Below are 20,680 nucleotides of genomic sequence, written 5' to 3'. Positions count from 1 at the left end.
CCGCCACAAAGTCATAAACCCCGCCTGTTTCTACAAATCTTCTTAAAATGTGATTTTAAACCTAATCCTAACCTTATGCCTAACCGTAAAATAAGACCAAAAAGCACAATTGCAGGTTATTTTACGATAAAAATTTTTACGATAGCCAAGTTAGACTTTGCGGCTGTGGTAACTCGTGGAAACCCTACTTCATTGAGGGTGAGATTCAGTTGGGGTGGGGTTTCCAGGAAACAGTAGCATTTTTCAACTTCAACAGTTACAATGTTGCTTTTACTCAACGGGCCAGTTCGTTTTGCATGGCCCCAGGCGAGTGGTGAATTTATTTAAGCACCAATGGAATGGACTAAAATGTGTAAGACACCGGGTAAAGAAAAACGAACTCGCCCATGGACATAAAATGACTGTCTGGAAGAGAAAGCGCCATCAAAACACGTATAGTCCGCAAATCACTCACGCACGATTGGGACTCATTTCTAGCCGCATGCTACTGGCAGCATTACCGCGTGTGTTATGGATGTAAATGATGAAGCATTTACAGTCTCCACCTAAATAGTGTTCACATGATGGTTGAAGTTGATCTGTAGAAGATGATTAAGCATGTAGCTATCAATCTGAATATGTTTGAAGTTCATCAAACGTATTCCTACTATTGTTAAAGACACTTTAGGCCCTATATCAATGTAGCCGGCACCATAGACCCATACCTATTCGACCTCCGTACTATATCGACAGCTGAATTGTATTTGTCCCAGGTTAATTTAAGCATTTTTCCACCCACATTGCAAGCAAGCAAGAAGCTCACATTACTTTAAGGTCAGACCTAATGTAGGTTTTTGCATTGAATTGGTAACCATGTGGTGTCAACAGGTGTTAAACTATAGGCCCACCATCCTATCCCAAGGGGACTGCACTAATGGGACTACCCCAGGCCATGCTAAAATAGTTTCAGTGTAGTGTATTATTTACATCTACATGCTTTAAACATCATCATTATGTCATTCTGCCACTGAACAAGGCAGTTAACCCACTGTTCATATTCACCCACAGACACTTACAAAAAATAACAAACTAAGCACAGATGTTAGGCCCATGTCAATCAAGCTACATAACAAAATGGATAGCGATGAAATAAGACTGAACCCCATCAGGAAGGAGTTTTTCATATTTCGATGCTTTGCAGCAGTAGGGTTTTGTTTCTGTCACCTCCATCCATAAACAGCTGTTACCATGGAGACGAGGGCAGGATGCTCTTCTCTGTCACCACTTCCCGGGACTGCTACAGAGCAGAATGGGAAAGAGTGCTTAGAAAACCTTACCACATAAAGGCGCGCGCACACACACACTCTGGCTGTGCATACCAGTAGGTGTAACAGATGTGAAACGGCTAGCTTAGTTAGCGTGGGCGCTAAATAGCGTTTCAATCAGTGACGTCACTTGCTCTGAGACCTTGAAGTAGTAGTTCCCCTTGCTCTGCAAGGGCCGTGGCTTTTGTGGAGCGATGGGTAACGATGCTTCGAGGGTGACTGTTGATGTGTGCAGAAGGTCCCTAGTTCGCGCCCGGGTATGGGCGAGGGGACGGTCTAAAATTATACTGTTACATTGATGCTGTTGACCCGGATTACTGGTTGCTGCGGAAAAAGGAGGAAGGTCAAAAGGGGGGTGAGTGTAACAGATGTGAAACGGCTAGCTTAGTTAGCGTGGGCGCTAAATAGCGTTTCAATCAGTGACGTCACTTGCTCTGAGACCTTGAAGTAGTAGTTCCCCTTGCTCTGCAAGGGCCGTGGCTTTTGTGGAGCGATGGGTAACGATGCTTCGAGGGTGACTGTTGATGTGTGCAGAAGGTCCCTAGTTCGCGCCCGGGTATGGGCGAGGGAACGGTCTAAAATTATACTGTTACATAGGCCTAGTCTCTATATAAGCAAGTGAAGCCAGATATGGGAACCAAACCACACCCTAAAAGGACATTACCATGGCGAGCCAAAAAGTCTTATGCATCAGCTGTACAAACTTAAGAACTAGGAACTAGATCCCCCGTGACACTTTGAGAACACCAGAAACACTGCAGCCAAAGGAAACCAATACATTTACATGTACAAATGCACCACACTCTTTCTGCTTCGTGGTTCTACAGGGACGTTTAGTTTCGTTTAGTGATGTACCACATGGTAAGAACATGGACATGGACCCAAGCGACTTTGCGTCCTTGAAAAATGCTATATAAATACTATGTATTATTATGATTATTATACACCAATATTGTCACGACTTCCGCTGAAGTTGGTCCCTCTCCTTGTTCGGGCGGCGTTCTGCGGTCGAAGTCACCGACCTTCTAGCCATCGATGATCCTCTTTTCATTTTCCTTTCCATCACACCTGGTTCCAATCCCATCAATTACATGTTGTGTATTTAACCCTCTGTTCCCCCTCATGTCCTTGTCAGATTGTGTATTGTAAGTGCTTGTGCACGGCTGTCCTGGTGTGAGTCGGGTTATGTACCCATTATTTGATTGTTCTGTTTTCCGGTCGTTTAATTTTTTTTTAACTGCGCCGTTTGGAAACACAGTTCTTGCTCTCCTGCGTCTGACTTCTCTGCCGCTAGTACACACCCCTTACAAATATGAGAAAACCCTTCAGTAGTTCGCTGACAGAGTTCCTTGCAGAGCTGGTGGATGACCACACTCAACCAGAGATACACTGAAGTTTTGCCCAGATAGCATCAGCTGGTTCTGTGGTGGTTGAGGCGAATGACCGCGCTGGAGTTCTTCTTTGGGTTCATGTGACGTGTGTTTAAAAGGAACGCTTCACTTCTTTGAAAGGAAACCCAGAAGTATAATGATGTAATGGCGCTCAGGAACAATAACAATAGTTATTGAGTAACATTTTTGACAATTACAATAACACTACAGTTACAATAACACTATAGTTACAATAACACTACAGTTACAATAACACTACAGTTACAATAAAACTACAGTTACAATAACACTACAGTTACAATAAAACTACAGTTACAATAAAACTACAGTTACAATAACACTACAGTTACAATAAAACTACAGTTACAATAACACTACAGTTACAATAACACTACAGTTACAATAAAACTACAGTTACAATAACACTACAGTTACAATAACACTACAGTTACAATAACACTACAGTTACAATAACACTACAGTTACAATAAAACTACAGTTACAATAACACTACAGTTACAATAACACTACAGTTACAATAAAACTACAGTTGTTACAATAAAACTACAGTTACAATAACACTACAGTTACAATAACACTACAGTTACAATAACACTACAGTTACAATAACACTACAGTTACAATAACACTACAGTTACAATAACACTACAGTTACAATAAAACTACAGTTACAATAAAACTACAGTTACAATAACACTACAGTTACAATAACACTACAGTTACAATAACACTACAGTTACAATAACACTTGTAGGGCAATTATGTAATTGCACCTCCATAAGAATAACAATATAAAAACGGAATCTACCAAGTTGCCCCAATGTTGTGAACAATTTCAATAAGATTGACTGCTAAACTCTCGTTGATTACTTTTGAAAAATGTCTGTCAGAATGAGGGAGGTCAGTTTCATTATGACAGACCTCCAGAGCTACATTCTCTCTGCTGTGCCTCGGCAGTTCACCCTAGCTTCACAATAGCATAGTGGACACCTGAAATGACAATGGACAGCATAATCAGAATAATGGAATGACAATGAAAAGGGTTGGCGTTATGTCATGTTATGTCATGTTAAGGACAGTGCTGTCTCAGCTGTATTATACAATCTTAAGACTTTCTTGTGTCACTTCAAGAAAAACACTAAAAATAATTCACCTTCATCTGGTATGGGGACACGAGAGCTTCTTTGGGGTGCTTAAAAGAAAAGAGGGCAATTTCATAAGCTTATCTGAGCTGGTTCTGGTACTTGGTGGTATACCTATGGAATTCATGGCCCAAAATTGCAATAATTGAATACTTACATTGAGTGGTGGTGTTCAGTTGAACGTCTGAGTATACCAGATTTAGCTCCATGTCGCCATCTTCTGGTGAATTATGTTTATACAATGACTGTGGGCTTTCTGTTTGTGTAGAGAACAACAGTAAGAAACTGTGTGACACATTACAGATCTGAACCATCAGCAAATCCTTCATGGTCTTGTCCACTCACCCATTTCTGAGACATTGGCGTAGATAGAGGATTCACTGACCATAGCTTTAGAAACAGGGAAGTAAAATGTACAAATGTAAACTGCTGTGACGCACAAAGTTTATGACTGAATGAGAGGACATGAAGAGCTGTGCTCAGACTCTACACTGGAGCCGATCTTTTTGCCCACTTCTACAGAGGTGTAGTTGGGACACCAGGCAGGGATTGAAGGATACGGGAGAAGAGGGTGTAGAACACAGACAATGAGTGGGCCGTAGACAAGAGAAGTTGATGGACTGGTACATAGGGAAGCATATGTGTGGAGATAGTGAATAACAGGGCAGCAGGTAGTCCAGCGGGTTAAGAGTGTTGGGCCAGTTCGAATCCCTGAGCAAACTAGGTGAAACATCTGCCGATGTGCCCTTGAGCGAGGCACTTAACCCTAATTGCTCCTGTAAGTCGCTCTGGATAGAGCGTCTGCTAAATGACAAAAATGTACTGAATAGCCTACCACTTAAACTGGCTTTCAACTCACACTCTGCCCTTTCATCTGAGGAAAAATTATTACTGATCAGAAATACTATTCAAAGACTCAGATTGTCTAGAAAAGAGTAAGACCCCTTACCTATAGCAGGATCTGTGCACAACACAGATTGCTGCTTAATCTTTTCTGAATTGCAGAATCTCAGGTATCCTTTTGGAAAAGACCAGAGATAGTATATGAATCTGTAAATACGCCAAAAATATAATAACTTAACTAGTATTTATTTTCTTAGAGATCACCTACCTCTTTTTCTCAGGTAAAATAAAGCCACGCCAAGGAGCAGCAGCAGAAGCAGGACCCCACACACAGAGAGGGCTACGGTCAGCGCAGTGGGTCCAGGGGGGAACAGTCTCTCTGCCCTCCCCAGGCTGTTCTCTGCCCTGCAGGTGTACACTTCCTGGGTGAAGTAGGGGATTGAACTGATCCACTGAAATGGGTGGGTTCCTATGGTGCTGACACCTGGGTCTATGTTGCCCTTAGAGGAGGAGAACCAGGTGATGGTGGATGGGGGGTTCCCCTCAACTACACACCTGAGGCTCCCGTTGCCTGGTCCGAGGGACGCCTCTACCCAAGACAGGCTGAGAATCTGGGCCTTAGCTAGGGACAAAGCACAAACCTTGCATAAGTATCATTGTGGTAAAGAGTTTCATATTCCTAGACCACCAGACCCTTATTGCTGACAACGTAGTGAGACCTTTACCAATGATATTGAGCTGTGTGCCGCTGGCAGTCTGCCACTTCCCATCACCCCAGTAAGGGTCCAGCTCTACTCTGCAGAAGTATACTCCATTGTCTGTGACCACCAGATCTCTGATGAGGAGAGAGAGATCCCTCTGCTTAGGGTCTCCTTTGACTGAGAAGCGTTGGTATGACTCTGGAACTGAGCATTCATTCATTCCACCCGTAGTAACATTTTTCACCTTGCATTGGAAGAAGGGCGTATCATGGAATTGTCTGGTGATCCACTGAACTGTGATGCCTTTGGAGTAGTCTTGTTGCTTGGGGTGGGTGAAGGAGCAGGGTAGGACCACATCTCCTCCTATGGTGCTGTTCACTACAGGGGGAACTGTCATGGACCATGGTTGTGAGAAGGTGCCTAGTGGGAGGAATATTAGTTCACAATTAGAGAAATTAGAGAAATCAATCATATTAAGGATATTTCATGTTTGTTTTTTCTGATGGTCTCAAGTATTTTTTAAAACTTGTATTCTAGTTGGTTCAACTGGCAATCTATAGTACTTTATCTATTGTACTCTATTGTACTTTATTTAAACACACACGTCACTACCCAAAGGATGGGGTGGCAGGGTAGCCTAGTGGTTAGAGCGTTGGACTAGTAACCGCAAGTTCATATCCCTGAGCTGACAAGGTACAAATCTGTCGTTCTGCCCCTAAACAGGCAGTTAACCCACTGTTCCTAGGCTGTCATTGAAAATAAGAATTTGTTCTTAACTGACTTGCCTAGTTAAAAAACATGTAAAAAAGGATCAACAAATCATCTCTTATGATACTGTATAAACACATACTCATGAATATTACAACACTAAAAATAGGGATAATTCCTTTATTCCCAAATTATTCAAGAATGCTAAAGCTTAAATAGGAATGTTTCACCAAAACTGAATCTGAATAGAAATAGCTAAAACTGGAGTTTGGCCTACCTGTAATGACAGAGAAGAGAGAGAAGAGTTGAGCCTGCACCATCCTAAAGGTAATCAAATATATACGTATCCCTTTAGCACTGAGGAGAAAGAAAGTCAAGTCAGGGAGTGGAAGTTCTACCAACACAATGCCTCAAATCAGGAAACAGTTGTGAAATGTACCACATGAGAATAGCCATTTCCTGTTTAGTGCTTACTGTGAAACAAGTGAGGGCTTGGCTGAGCATAAGTGCATTAACAATGGAAGTGTATTATTTCTTTAGGCCTATTATGTGAATTTAAGATGTGTTTCCTGAGCCTCTTTACTTGGTATCTATTATAGAAAGCATGAAGACTGGAACAATAGAGGACCTCCGTTTAGTCTAGTGAGATTTGAGCAATATAACAGTCCTACAGCCCCTTCAGACAATATTCAGACCATTTCACCTGTTCCACATTGTGTTACAGCCTGAATTTAAAATGGATTACATTGAATACACAATACTCCATGATGTCCAAGTGTTGTTTTTAGATTTTAACAAATTACACTGAACAACAATATAAAACGCAATATATAATGTGTTGTTCCCATGTTTCATGAGACGCAATCAAAGATCCCAGAAATGTTCCATACGCACACATTTGTTTACATCCCTGTTAGTGAACAGAGTGCCCCATGGTGGTGGAGGGGTTATGGTATGGGCAGGCATAAGCTATGGACGGAGAATACAATTGTATTTTATTGATGACAATTTGAATGCACAGAGATACCGTGATGAGATCCTGAGGCTCATTGTTGTGCCATTCATAATCTGCCATCACCTCATGTTCCAGCATGATAATGCACTGCCCCATGTTGCAAGGATCTGTACACAATTCCTGGAAGCTGAACATTTCCCAGTTCTTCCATACTCACCTGACATGTCATCCATTGACCATGTTTGAGATGCTCTGGATCGACGTGTACGACAGCATGGTCCAGTTCCCGCCAATATCCAGTAACTTCTCACAGCCATGGAAGAGGAGTGGGACATCATTCCACAGGCCACAATCAACCACCTGAACAACTCTACGTGAAGGAGATGTGTCGTGCTGCATGAGGCAAATGGTGGTCACGCCAGATACTGACTGGTTTTCTGATCCACGCCCCTACTTTTTATTTAAGGTATCTGTGACCAACAGATGCATACAGTATCTGTATTCCCAGTCATGTGAAATCCATACATTAGGGCTTAATGAATTTATTTCAATTGACCAATTCCTTTTATGAACTGTAATTCTGTCAAATCTTTGAAATAGTTGCATGTTGCATTTATATTTTTGTTCAGTATTTTTTTAAATGAAAAGCTGAAATATCTTGAGTCAATAAGTGTTCAATCCCTTTGTTATGACAAGCCTAAATCAATTCAGGAGTAAAAATGTGATTTCTGAATGACTACCTGATCTCTGTACCCCACACATACTCTGTAAGGTCACTCAGTTGAGCAGTGAATTTCAAACATAGATCCAACCACAATGACCAGGGAGGTTTTCCAATGCCTTGCAAAGAAGGGCACCTATTGGTAGATGGGTATAAATAAAAAGCATGGTGAAGTTATTAATTACATTTTGGATGGTGTACCAATACACCCAGTCACTACAAAGATACAGACGTCGTTCCTAACTCAGTCGCCAGAGAGGAAGGAAACCGCTCATGGATTTCACCATGAGGCCAATTTTAAAACAGAGTTTACATCAAATAAAATAAAATTGTATTGGTCACATGCACATATTTAGCCAATGTTATTGTTGGTGTAGCGAAATGCTTGTGCTTCAACAGTGCAGTAGTATCTAAGAATTCACAACAATACACACAAACTGTTTTATTTTTATTTCACCAGGTAGACCAGTTGAGAACAAGTTCTCATTTACAACTACAAATCTAAAAGTAAAATAATGGAATTAAGAAATATATAGATAAGATATATTAAGACGAGCAATGTCAGAGTGGCAAAGACTAAAATAGAGTAGAATAGAATACAGTATATACATGTGAAATTAGTAAAGCAGTATGTATACATTATTAAAGTGACTAGTGTTCCATTATTAAAGTGGCCCATAATTGGGAGTCTCATAGGGCGGCACAGAATTGTCCCAGCATCGTCCAGGTTTGGCCGGTGTAGGCCGTCATTGTAAATAAGAATTTGTTCTTAACGAACTTGCCTAGTTAAATAAAGGTAAACAAATAGATAATAATAAAATAGGAGAAAACTATTTGATAGGAGAAAACTGAGGATGGATCAACAACATTGTAGTTACTCCTCAATACTAACCTAATTGACAGAGTGAAAAGGAAGCCTGTACACAGTAAAACTATTTCAAAAACATGCATCCTGTTTGCAGTAAGGCACTAAAGTAAAACAGCAAAAAAATGTGCCAAAGAAATTTACTTTGTCCTGAATACAAAGTATTTTATGTTTGGGGAAAATACAACAGAACACATTACGGAGTACCACTCCTCATATTTTCAATCATGGTGGTGGCTGCATCATGTTATGAGGACAAGGAAGTTTTTATGATAAAAAAAAAAACGAAGAGAGTTAAACACAGGCAAAATCATTTCTAAACTCCTTTCCACCAGACACTGGGAGACAAATTCACCTTTCAGCAGGACAATAAACTCAAACAAGACTAAATATACACTGGAGTTGCTTACCAAGACGACATTGAATGTTCCTGAGTGGCCTAGTTAAAGTTTGGACTGAAATCGGCTTGAAAATGTATGGCGACTTGAAAATGGCTGTCTAGCAATGATCAACAACCAACTTGACAGAACTTAAAGATTTTTTAAAAAATACAAAAATGTGCACATATTGTTCAATCCTGGGGTGCAAAGCTCTTAGAAAGACTCAAACCCAGAAAAACTCACAGCTGTAATAGCTTCCAAAGGTGATTCTAACATGTATTAACTCAGAGGCTTGAATACTTATCAAATCAAGATATATTAGTGTTTATTTATTTTTATGAATACATTTTTTTTCATACATTATTCTTCCACTTTGACAGAGTATGTCGTGTCTTTGGCTATGTCGGATTAAGTGATATGACATGCTATTCTATGAAATAATTTCTCCGTAATTAATATTACCTGATTGAGCTAATCATGTAAATGTAATTAACTAGAGAGTCGGAGCACCACAAAATAATATTTATAGAGCTGTTATCTTCCGAATAAACTGTTAAAGACCTAGTAATATTTTACATCAATAGCATTCAATATTAAGCGTCACCTTAATTCAGTCTCATCTGAAAGTTGTAAATTCTTGGTTATCTGCACGAACCCTGGCTAACAAGTTGAATCAGCAATACAAAATTGGGTTTAATTATTTATTTCCTAAATACCTAACTAATCACACAGAATTACATATACACATAATTAATCATAACTTGATTACAAATTACATCATAAAGGAAAACGTCCCTAGCGGGCGGAACAGATATGACAGCTGGTTACACAAAAGAAAAGGGGCTGGGTTTGAGTGAAAGAGCGGGAAGACTGAGGGACACAGGGAGAAGCTGTGCTATCGTAAATACAGTATCTTATGCATTCTAAATTACCACCCATTTGGAAAAGGAAAATGCAATAAATATTTACTCTGAGCTGAGCTTCGGTAGGTTGGTGGTAGATGGAAGGCGGCAGGGTAGCCTAGTGGTTAGAGCGTTGGACTAGTAACCGGAATGTTGCAAGTTCAAACCCCCGAGCTGACAAGGTTGTTCTGCCCCTGAACAGGCAGGCACTGTTCCTAGGCCGTCATTGAAAATAAGAATTTGTTCTTAATTGACATGCCTAGTTAAATAAAGAAAAGAAAAAAGGCTGTAATAATGTCGTTGTGTGGTAGACGGGATACTCTGTCTGTTCCTTCCTTGTTTGCAGCGGCTGTTGCTAATCATTTACATGGCAATTTCACTTCTGTAGTGAATAAGAGTTCAAAGTTCATACCATTCTCAACCAAGTTGGCTTCGTTCTGTAGTTATTATCTGAACAATTCTGACATCGGATCGTCATCCTCGGAACAGGAGGTTACATTTTCATCAAGGTTTTATATGGGAAGGGAGAGGAGGGCGTGTTTGAAAAGTTTTATAGCCCATGTCCCTTCACAGGGGCGGGCCACTGATTGAGCCTTATGAAAACCTTACCTTATGAAAACCCAAATCTCACATTTTAGAAGCTACAATCACATTTCATCCCATCACGAATAATTTCATATTCAAACATTTAAATTGAACATGAACAAATTTCCATGTGAATCCGATAACTCTGATGTGTAGACTTTCCACGGTAGAGTTTATGTCATCTTATCATTGATGAGAATGTCTCAGATGACAACAGAACTGACATCATATTCATTAAAATACCACTGCATATGTTCAATTGGTCGGATTACCAGAATATAGTTCATTTCCTTCCAACTTCTGATGTTCCCTCTATGTTAACCAAGGTGTTTGCAAATGTAACATCAGCAGGGTAGAGAGAGGAAAAGGGGGAGGGGGGGAGAGGTATTTATGACTGTCATAAACCTACCCCCAAGCCAACGTTATGACAAATATTTTGTGTCGATCGTTGACCAACAATTAAATCCATTTCAATCCCACTTTGTAACACAACAAAATTGTGAAAAAGTCAAGTGTTGTGAATACTTTGTGTGTAGGACAGTGTGTTAGATGAGGGAAATACGCTTTAGAATCTCATATGATCTGTACTGGAATGACTGGCAGACACGGGACAGTGTCTGAGAAACAGTGAGTCAGGTGAGGAGACAAACATAGAATCCTCCCTGCATACTCTATCCTTAACACAGCAGTCTCAGCATGGACACCCGGTCACTCTGCAGAATGGTGAATCTCCTATTGTGTTTCATGGAAGGTAAGTAAGCTACAGATGGACTCACGACTACACCATATGTGGATCAAATATTTGTCAGACAAACTGTGGGGTCACACTATTCAGAGATATCATTTTGCACTGCTTTTTTCAGAAGCAAATGGAAAACAGAAAGCAAAGTTAGATCAAAGTGAACTTTTTCTAAAGTCTTAATCCTTCCTCATTTTCAAAGCATGACTGATTTGGACACCACTACCAGATTGACATTTTGCTTACAGGATTACGGAACGATTCCTGTTTTCAAAATGTGTTCATATACCATAGTTGAAGTTTGATTAAACATACTTTAAATTGCAGTGATAAAGTTTGTATCACTGTGCAATTTAAAGTATCATATATCAGCTCCAGTTCTCCATCTGTCCTGAGCATTAATAGCATATATTATGACACATCCAGCCCTGGGCGATGCTTCGAACGATGACGGCTGGTCTATGAAGGTTCAGGCGGAGGTGCGTGCCATGGAGGGCTACCCAGTGGTGCTGCCTTGCTCCTTCACCCACCCTCACCACACGCTGCACTCCTCCCTGCAGGTGGTGTGGCGGATGGGCCACGGCCAGGGCTCTACGGTGCTCTACCACTGCTCCTCTCCCACTGGGGCCAGGACCTGCCAGCCAGGCCCTCAGCAGGACCAGCGTTATCGCCTGGAAGGGAATCCCCGAGAGCACGACCTCTCCTTGCGCATCAACAGCGCCGCCCTGCAGGACAACGGACGCTACTACTGCCGTGTGGAGGTCCCCGGACACGCACATGCCAGCTACGAGGATAAGATGGGCACACGGCTTAGAGTGGAGGGTAGGGGGATTCTGTATATGATGAGTACACTGTAGAATGTAGTACTACACAGTTTGTTTTAGACCTTGAAAGCGATCTAATGTCAACTCTGTATGGGTTTGTCTCTTTGTCTAATTGTAGATGGATTTATGCGTATTTCATGGACATGATTGTAATGATTTGGGGTGTCTGTGTTTGCCTTTCATGGTTAGCTGCCCCACGAATCCTGGGCCTGTCAGTGGAGGGCAGTGAGGAAGCTGGCTACAGGGCTCAGTGTCGTGTCCAGGGCTCTCCCCTACCTGACATCCAGTGGCTGGGGCCTGACCAGCTCATGGAAGGCTCCGACATCTCTCCCCTCTCCCAGGAGTCCCTCGAGCAACATCACACCACCAGTCAGCTCCGGGATGTCCTCCCTGGGCAGCAGTACACATGTAGTGCCTCCAACCCCCTGGGGAAGGACCAGGCCACCCTGTACATGCTGCCCCCCAGGCAGGTGCAGGTCTCTGGGGAGGCCCCTCCGCTGCTGCTCCTGCTCTCCCTCTCCCTGGGGTTCAAGGTGCTCCTGCTGCTGGGGATGGTAGTCTGGCTGCCGCAGGGAGGAGGCCCAGCATGGCTCAGATGCTGGTTCAAATGATACACTGTTTGCATACGCATACACACTAATCCAAATGTTTTAACTTCTCATACATTTTTCCATTTGTCTTCAATAAATAATACATTATGGACCTATTTGCATATAATTCAATCCCACCTCATTCCCTACCAAGGGTTTATATGTAATGAATAGAGTGTAAATCATTCGTTTATTGTTTATGAATCTAACTCATTGGTTGAAATGTTGTGATGATCTAACTATTTGTCAAGCCTCAAAATGGGGGCTACACACAAAACCTCTGTCCATTTAAAGGAGAGGATGGTATATTTATTGTGGTGGTTTAAAGAATACAGCACAAGCATAGCTTGTTTTACAAATATGCCACATTTAATGTCATTTAAAGGTAATATAACGAGACGCAGCCATGTGGGGAATAGTGCTCCAGGTGTCTCGTTTCAGCAGGTTTTTATCTTGTTCTTGATACCTTGTCTTGTTGAGTCATTTTGACTGATTTCACAACTATGCTAATATGGCTAAAATTAGCTATCTAACTAATAACTGTAACAATGTATTTGAGAGACAAGTGCTCATTGTGCAAATGTATTCATTTTTATACAAACATTGAGATTAAATATAGTTTACATGTCGTCAATAGTCTAAGCCAACCAGGTGTTTCGCCCCATAATTGCGCAAGTGTCGGTTTTGCAGCTAAACAACCAACCAGTCTATAGCATTTGCAAAAGGAAAACATTTATCTAGTTAACTCCTCAGTATTTCAATTCATATGTTACACCTTATCAAAGACTTTACACAAGACTACAGTAGATAATATTTCATTGATTTGATACAATCAGGTTTGGACCTGTAATATGAATAACAAGTAAAAACAGTCTTATTTGTCAAGAAGTCCTAGATCAGAGTCATCAGAATGACTTTATCCAGATATGCCTCAACTCCAAATATGGAAAAGAAACACCAGACAGTCAATCATTCTGGATTGAGACATACAGTACAGCTGTTTAGAGAATATATCTTATGAAATGCCCTTCACAAAGGGGCTTGAATCTAGTGAGTATAATGTATGAAGGGTACTACAGAAAGGGACATGGTCATGTATAGAGCTCTACTGAAGGGGGAAGTGTAGTGGCTCTCTGTAGCAGACGGCTGGGAGAGCTTCACAGCAGCTCTGGTCGCTCCAGGTATAGTTTCCCTGGGGGTCCAGTGTCATCATGGCACACTGGCCCTGTATGGGGGTCCCTGGCTCGCCCTGGGCCCAGTGACTGAAGGACACAGCAGCCTTGCTCAGCCAGTACCACTGCCCTGTCAGTGAGCTCCGACGGAGGCCTATCCACACCTGACCCTGCGTCTCCCTCAGTTTATTGGTCACTTGAAGTAGAAACTCTTCTGTGTTCAGGCTGACCAGACTGTAGCCCTGATCTTGGCAGTACTTCAGAGACTCGGGCCAGCCACCCTGCTCATCCCCAAGTGTCACAACCTCTGGCCTCAGCAAACAGCCCTTAGAATCTGTGCATACGAGCGAGCATGCACACACACACACACACACACACACACACACACACGAGAGAGCAATCAATATATTCCTATAAAAAACTGGCATACAACAGACATGAATGATATGCATAATATGCATAATTCACAGCAATACAACACTATGAAACCTCTACAACACCATACCTGGATCTGTGCTGATGCTGGCAGCCGGATTCCCAAAAACCATGCCGTTTGTCTCTCCCAAGTAGTAAGCAGCCATTTTGGAGGAACTATGCCAGATGACATGCCTCCTGTATTCTGTTCCAAAGTCAATGAGTGCCCAGGAGTACTCGGTCCCCATCATGGGAGTCCATGTGACATCCAGGGCTGTGTTCTCCTGATGCACCCCCTCTGTCTGGGCTGTGGGGGCTACTAACAAGGCCTGGTTCCTCATGGCGTTGAGGGAGTGGAGGAGGTAGCAGGTGGAAAAGCTATGCGTTGGGATGAGGCTGAGGAGTAGGCCTGGCCTGTGGAGGGTCAGGGAGACAAGACTGGAGGTCTTGACCAGGGAGGAGCCACCAGGGAGGAAGGGATAGAAGGGCAGCTCATGGGAAGACTGCAGTTGGAGGGGCTCTGTGGGGGGTTCGCTGAGTAAACTCACACTTTGGTTGGTCGTCAGCAGGAAGGTAGTTTCATTCAAAGCTCCATTCTCCAAAGAGGGGTGCACGAGGTATTCTGACCCCCAAGCTGTGACGGGGTACAGAGGGCTGAACAGAAAACTACAGGTGCAGTTAGTTGTGGCAGCACATGGGTGGCTGTACAGAACCGCCACGGGGTGGTCGGCCAACACGTGTGGCTCTGGCAGCGATCTATTGAGCCCGAGTTGAACCAGTTGGAACGGCTGGAGTGAGACAGTCTCGTTCTCACCTGCTGGCCCTGAGATGGTGACCTCGTTAGTTTCTTTATTGTTTATGATGATGAGCCTAAACAAATGGTTCCCTGGGTCTATTTGAGGCTGAGGATGCTTCATTTCAGGTATAGGAGGGACATGGTACTCTGTACCCAAGCTCTCCACCGGTGGTACTACCGTGGCCTGGATGCTTTCACCTCTTTGGCTGATGGCAAGGACACTGATGTCTTTGTTGCTGGTCACATGGATTGTGTTGTTAGAGAACTTTGACCTCTTGAGTTCTGCAATTATCCAATTTGTCTGAATCACAACTTCCTGTGCTGCATTCAGGTTCCTGGTATCTGTGGAACCCAGTTCCCTCATTTTCACAATTACCGTGGTGTCACTGTGTAGTGCTGTGATTACAATTCTGTTGTAAGGCTGAGTGGGATGGTAAAAGGCGATGTTCTCCGGGAATGCAGTGATGAACTCTTTGCCAAAGCTATTAGGAAAAGAGTGTGCTGTGGACACTAAAGAGGGGTAGAAACTGCTAAAACATCCATTTTCATATGCAAACAAAACTATTCTGCTCCAGGATAAGATTATTTCATCAACAAAAATACCCAAACATGTCGACAGACTTAAGAGTCTGTGTTCCATATTGGTTAACTAATAAAGGAAATTGTATTTTAGGTGACTGTGTGCTGCTGATGATAGAGGTTTAGAACGCTCCAATACTACTAGTGTCAGACCAGCAGAGGGGGACATACTACAGGCCTGATCAGCCTGTTTTCCTTTCATTCAACACAACAGGCTCATCTCAATAGTGTAAAGTGGCTTCCTTTCCTATTCTCCTTTCCTTCATCTCCAGTAATCTGAAAGGACAGGATAGGTGAAAGCTACAGCACCAGTCAAAGTTTGGACACACCTACTGTACTCATTCAAGGGTTTATTTTCTAATAGTGAAGACATCAAAACTATGAAATAACACATATGGAATAATGTAATAACCAAAAAAAATGTTAAAATCAAAATATATTTCATATTATTTGAGATTCTTCAAAGTAGCCACCATTTGCCTTGATGACAGCTTTGCACACTCTTGGCATTCTCTCAACCAGCTTCATGAGGCAGTCACCTGGAATGCATTTCAATTAACAGGTGTGCTTCATGGAATTTCTTTCCTTCTTAATGCGTTTTAGCCAATCAGTTGTGTTGTGACAAGGTAGGGGTGGGTATACTGACGATAGCCCTATTTGGTAAAATACCAAGTCCATATTATGGCAAGAACAGCTCAAATAAGCAAAGAGAAACGACAGTCCATCATTACTTTAAGACATGAAGGTCAGTCAATATGGAAAATGTCAATAACTTTGATAGTTTCTTCAAGTGCAGTCGCAAAAACCATCAACCGCTATGATGAAACTGGCTCTCGTGAGGACCGGCACAGGAAAGTAAGACCCAGAGTTACCTCTGCTCCAGAGGATAAGTTTATTAGAGTTTACCAGCCTCAGAAATTGCAGCCCAAATAAGCTTCACAGAGTTTGAGTAACAGACACATCTCAACATCAACTGTTCAGAGGAGACTGGAGGCCTTCACGATCGAATTGCTGCAAAGAAACCACTACTAAAGGACACCAAAAATAAGAAGAGACTTGCTTGGGGCAAGAACATGAACAATGGACATTAGACCGGTGGAAAATAAACTATATTTTGTCATATGTACCGAATACAACAGGAACTGTGAAATACTTACTTACAAGCCCTTAACCAACAATGCAGTTCAAGAAATAGTTAAGAAGATAAAAACCAAATAACCTAAAGTAAAAAATAACAAAGAAATAACAATAATGAGGCTATTTACAGGGGGTACCGGTACCAAGGGGAGGGTCAATGTAAATAGTCCGGGCGGCCATTTCATTAATTGTTCAGCAGTCTTATGGCTTGAGGGGTAGACGCTGTTAAGGAGCCTTTTGGTCCTAGACTTGGCGCTCCGGTACCGCTTGCCGTGCGAACAGTCTATGACTTGGGTGACTGGAGTCTGACATTTTTGGGGGCTTTCCTCTGACACCGCCTAGTATATATGTCCTGGATGGAAGGAAGCTTGGCCCCAGTGATGTACTGGGCCGTACGCAATACCCTCTGTAGCGCCTTATGGTCAAATGCCGAGCAGTTGCCATACCAGGCGGTGATGCAACTGGTCAGGATGCTCTCGATGGTGCAGCTGTAGAACGTTTTGAGGATCTGGGGACCCATGGCAAATATTTTCAGTCTCCTGAGGGGGAAAACACCCTGAGGGGTGTTGTTGTGCCCTCTTCACAACTGTCTTGGTGTGTTTGGACCATGTTAGTTTGTTGGTGATGTGGACACCAAGGAACTTAACTCTCGACCCGCTCCACTTCAGCCCCATCAATGTTAATTGGGGCCTGTTCGGCCCGCCTATTCCTGTAGTCCACGACCAGCTCCTTTGTCTTGCTCACATTGAGGGAGAGGTTGTTGTCCTGGCACAACACTGCCACGTCTCTGACCTCCTCCCTATAGGCTGTCTCATTCTGTTGGTAATCAGGCCTACCACTGTTGTGTCATCAGCAAAAGTAATGGTGTTGGAGTCGTGTTTGGCCATGCAGTTGTGGGTGAACAGGGACTACAGGAGGGGACTAAGCGCGCACCCCTGAGGGGCTCCAGTGTTGAGGATCAGTGTGGCAGACGTGTTGTTGCTTACCCTTACCATCTGGGGGCGGCCCATCAGGATGTCCAGGATCCAGTTGCATAGGGAGGTGTTTAGTCCCAGGGTCCTTTGGTCTGATGAGTCCAAATGTGAGATTTTTGGTTCCAACCGCCGTGTCTTTGTGAGATGCAGAGTAGGTGAACAGATGATCTCTGCATGTGTATTTCCCACCGTGAAGCATTGAGGAGGAGGTGTGATGGTGTGGGGGTGCTTTGCTGCTGACACAGTCAGTGATTAATTTAGAATTCAAGGCACACTTAACGAGCATGGCTACCACAGCATTCTGCAACGATATACCATCCCATCTGGTTTGCTCTTAGAGGGACTATCATTTGTTTTTCAACAGAACAATGACCCAACACACCTCCAGGCTGTGTAAGGGCTATTTGACCAAGAAGCAGAGTGATGGAGTGCTGCATCAGATGACCTGGCCTCCACAATCACCCAACCTCAACCCAATTGAGATGGTTTGGGATGAGTTGGACTGTAGAGTGAAGGAAAAGCAGCCAACAAGTGCTCAGCATGTGTGGGAAAAGCATTCCAAGTGAAGCTGATTGAGAGAATGCCAAGAGTGTGCAAAGCTGTCATCAATGCAAAGGGTGGCTACTTTAAAGAATCTCAAATATAAAATATATTTTGATTTGTTTAAGACATTTTTGGATACTACACAATGCCATGTGTTATTTAATAGTTGTAATGTCTTCACTATTATTCTACAATGTAGAAAATAGTAAAAATAAAGAAAAACCCTTGAATGAGTAGGTACAGTGCCTTGAGAAAGTATTCGGCCCCCTTGAACTTTGCGACCTTTTGCCACATTTCAGGCTTCAAACATAAAGATATAAAACTGTATTTTTTTGTGAAGAATCAACAACAAGTGGGACACAATCATGAAGTGGAACGACATTTATTGGATATTTCAAACTTTAACAAATCAAAAACTGAATAATTGGGCGTGCAAAATTATTCAGCCCCTTTACTTTCAGTGCAGCAAACTCTCTCCAGAAGTTCAGTGAGGATCTCTGAATGATCCAATGTTGACCTAAATGACTAATGATGATAAATACAATCCACCTGTGTGTAATCAAGTCTCCGTATAAATGCACCTGCACTGTGATAGTCTCAGAGGTCCGTTAAAAGCGCAGAGAGCATCATGAAGAACAAGGAACACACCAGGCAGGTCCGAGATACTGTTGTGAAGAAGTTTAAAGCCGGATTTGGATACAAAAAGATTTCCCAAGCTTTAAACATCCCAAGGAGCACTGTGCAAGCGATAATATTGAAATGGAAGGAGTATCAGACCACTGCAAATCTACCAAGACCTGGCCGTCCCTCTAAACTTTCAGCTCATACAAGGAGAAGACTGATCAGAGATGCAGCCAAGAGGCCCATGATCACTCTGGATGAACTGCAGAGATCTACAGCTGAGGTGGGAGACTCTGTCCATAGGACAACAATCAGTCATATATTGCACAAATCTGGCCTTTATGGAAGAGTGGCAAGAAGAAAGCCATTTCTTAAAGATATCCATAAAAAGTGTTGTTTAATGTTTGCCACAAGCAACCTGGGAGACACACCAAACATGTGGAAGAAGGTGCTCTGGTCAGATGAAACCAAAATTGAACTTTTTGGCAACAATGCAAAACGTTATGTTTGGCGTAAAAGCAACACAGCTGAACACACCATCCCCACTGTCAAACATGGTGGTGGCAGCATCATGGTTTGGGCCTGCTTTTCTTCAGCAGGGACAGGGAAGATGGTTAAAATTGATGGGTAGATGGATGGAGCCAAATACAGGACCATTCTGGAAGAAAACCTGATGGAGTCTGCAAAAGACCTGAGACTGGGACGGAGATTTGTCTTCCAACAAGACAATGATCCAAAACATAAAGCAAAATCTACAATGGAATGGTTCAAAAATAAACATATCCAGGTGTTAGAATGGCCAAGTCAAAGTCCAGACCTGAATCCAATCGAGAATTTGTGGAAAGAACTGAAAACTGCTGTTCACAAATGCTCTCCATCCAACCTCACTGAGATCGAGCTGTTTTGCAAGGAGGAATGGGAAAAAATTTCAGTCTCTCGATGTGCAAAACTGATAGACACATACCCCAAGCGACTTACAGCTGTAATCGCAGCAAAAGGTGGCGCTACAAATTATTAACTTAAGGGGGCTGAATAATTTTGCACGCCCAATTTTTCAGTTTTTGATTTGTTAAAAAAGTTTGAAATATCCAATAAATGTCGTTCCACTTCATGATTGTGTCCCACTTGTTGTTGATTCTTCACCTAAAAATACAGTTTTATATCTTTATGTTTGAAGCCTGAAATGTGGCAAAAGGTCGCAAAGTTCAAGGGGGCCGAATACTTTCGCAAGGCACTGTATGTCTAAACTTTGGACTGGTACTGTATATTGACAGGATAGCTGAAAGCTATATGGTGGATGAATTTGCTTCCACCCTGTTCAGTCAGTTTTTCAAAGGAGATGATGAGATGTATTTATTGAGATGAACCCAGTTTGTATTTTCTTCAGCATTTACAGCATCTCTAATGACAGAGTAACTTTGTAAAAAGTCCTAAAACAGGTCACAGTCATGTAGAGATACTGTATGGGATTGGTTCACCTGAGTCAAAGGCTGCCAGGACCAGGAGAATGACTGGCACCACTCCCATGGTTGTGACGAGGGCCATGGCCGCTAAAGCCAGAAGGGAGCAGGGGTGGTGTCAGATGGGTCGTCGAGGTTTGCAGGTAACTGGGCTGTGAAGGCAAATATTAGTTTAACTTGTTACAATTTCAGAAACATAGCAAAACAGTCCTGTCATCTAATATTTATGTGGCCGTTGGTTGTGGTTGTTTAGGTAGCAGCTTTGGTTAGGCACACTGTGGGTTGTTTACATATCAACCAATTTCCCTTAGCC

General features: G+C 42.5%; 3 protein-coding genes and 1 long non-coding RNA gene across 6 annotated transcripts; 2 read left to right on the top strand and 2 right to left on the bottom strand.

Annotated features, from left to right (window-relative positions):
• Positions 1 to 30: 30 nt before the first annotated feature.
• Positions 31 to 3,358, top strand: LOC149984413 (uncharacterized). Its single transcript, XR_016492295.1, has 2 exons — positions 31 to 1,364; positions 1,902 to 3,358. It is a non-coding gene; the product is annotated as an uncharacterized LOC149984413 (long non-coding RNA).
• On the bottom strand, positions 2,117 to 6,542 carry LOC110535554 (sialic acid-binding Ig-like lectin 15). Of its 3 annotated transcripts, none has more exons than XM_036966764.2 (8): positions 6,388 to 6,542; positions 5,427 to 5,822; positions 4,970 to 5,323; positions 4,808 to 4,876; positions 4,204 to 4,248; positions 4,016 to 4,114; positions 3,870 to 3,908; positions 2,117 to 3,706 (listed from the first exon to the last, which is right to left on the bottom strand). In XM_036966764.2, exons 1-8 carry the CDS (start codon positions 6,428 to 6,430, stop codon positions 3,675 to 3,677), a joined length of 1,077 nt encoding a protein of 358 aa, XP_036822659.1. In that variant the 5' UTR covers positions 6,431 to 6,542; the 3' UTR covers positions 2,117 to 3,674. The 3 variants fall into 3 exon arrangements, with proteins under 3 accessions (XP_036822659.1, XP_090078662.1, XP_090078652.1); XM_090222536.1 differs by having other exon boundaries at positions 5,647 to 5,822; positions 6,388 to 6,517; XM_090222526.1 differs by lacking the exon at positions 4,204 to 4,248.
• Positions 6,543 to 11,085: 4,543 nt separating this feature from the next.
• On the top strand, positions 11,086 to 12,785 carry LOC110533792 (sialic acid-binding Ig-like lectin 15). Its single transcript, XM_036964023.2, has 3 exons — positions 11,086 to 11,269; positions 11,684 to 12,079; positions 12,271 to 12,785. The coding sequence occupies exons 1-3, from the start codon at positions 11,215 to 11,217 to the stop codon at positions 12,690 to 12,692; spliced, it is 873 nt and encodes a 290-aa protein (XP_036819918.1). The 5' UTR covers positions 11,086 to 11,214; the 3' UTR covers positions 12,693 to 12,785.
• A 464-nt stretch (positions 12,786 to 13,249) lies between these two features.
• LOC149984412 (peptidylaminoacyl-L/D-isomerase-like) lies at positions 13,250 to 20,553 on the bottom strand. The gene is made up of 3 exons (XM_090222500.1): positions 20,386 to 20,553; positions 14,349 to 15,563; positions 13,250 to 14,177 (listed from the first exon to the last, which is right to left on the bottom strand). Exons 1-3 carry the CDS (start codon positions 20,450 to 20,452, stop codon positions 13,777 to 13,779), a joined length of 1,683 nt encoding a protein of 560 aa, XP_090078626.1. The 5' UTR covers positions 20,453 to 20,553; the 3' UTR covers positions 13,250 to 13,776.
• Between the last annotated feature and the right edge of the window lie 127 nt (positions 20,554 to 20,680).

This window comes from Oncorhynchus mykiss, chromosome 3 (assembly GCF_057628025.1).
Source record: "Oncorhynchus mykiss isolate SJ-2025 chromosome 3, ASM5762802v1, whole genome shotgun sequence".
Lineage (NCBI taxonomy): Eukaryota > Metazoa > Chordata > Actinopteri > Salmoniformes > Salmonidae > Oncorhynchus > Oncorhynchus mykiss.
Note: the sequence above shows the minus strand (reverse complement) of the source record. Positions and strands in the feature narration are given on the sequence as shown.

What these genes read in the sequence shown, in the direction of transcription:
- LOC110533792 (XM_036964023.2), top strand. Translation starts at nt 11,215, where the DNA reads ATGGACACCCGGTCACTCTGCAGAATGGTGAATCTCCTATTGTGTTTC. An exon ending in CCTATTGTGTTTCATGGAAG is followed by an intron (nt 11,270 to 11,683) that starts GTAAGTAAGCTA and finishes TGACACATCCAG; the next exon opens with CCCTGGGCGATGCTTCGAAC. An exon ending in CACACGGCTTAGAGTGGAGG is followed by an intron (nt 12,080 to 12,270) that starts GTAGGGGGATTC and finishes TTTCATGGTTAG; the next exon opens with CTGCCCCACGAATCCTGGGC.
- LOC110535554 (XM_036966764.2), bottom strand. Translation starts at nt 6,430, where the DNA reads ATGGTGCAGGCTCAACTCTTCTCTCTCTTCTCTGTCATTACAG. An exon ending in ATTTTACCTGAGAAAAAGAG is followed by an intron (nt 4,877 to 4,969) that starts GTAGGTGATCTC and finishes CTTTTCCAAAAG; the next exon opens with GATACCTGAGATTCTGCAAT. An exon ending in GTGCACAGATCCTGCTATAG is followed by an intron (nt 4,249 to 4,807) that starts GTAAGGGGTCTT and finishes CTGTTTCTAAAG; the next exon opens with CTATGGTCAGTGAATCCTCT.
- LOC149984412 (XM_090222500.1), bottom strand. Translation starts at nt 20,452, where the DNA reads ATGGCCCTCGTCACAACCATGGGAGTGGTGCCAGTCATTCTCCTGGTC. An exon ending in CCTGGCAGCCTTTGACTCAG is followed by an intron (nt 15,564 to 20,385) that starts GTGAACCAATCC and finishes ACCCCTCTTTAG; the next exon opens with TGTCCACAGCACACTCTTTT. An exon ending in CAGCATCAGCACAGATCCAG is followed by an intron (nt 14,178 to 14,348) that starts GTATGGTGTTGT and finishes TCGTATGCACAG; the next exon opens with ATTCTAAGGGCTGTTTGCTG.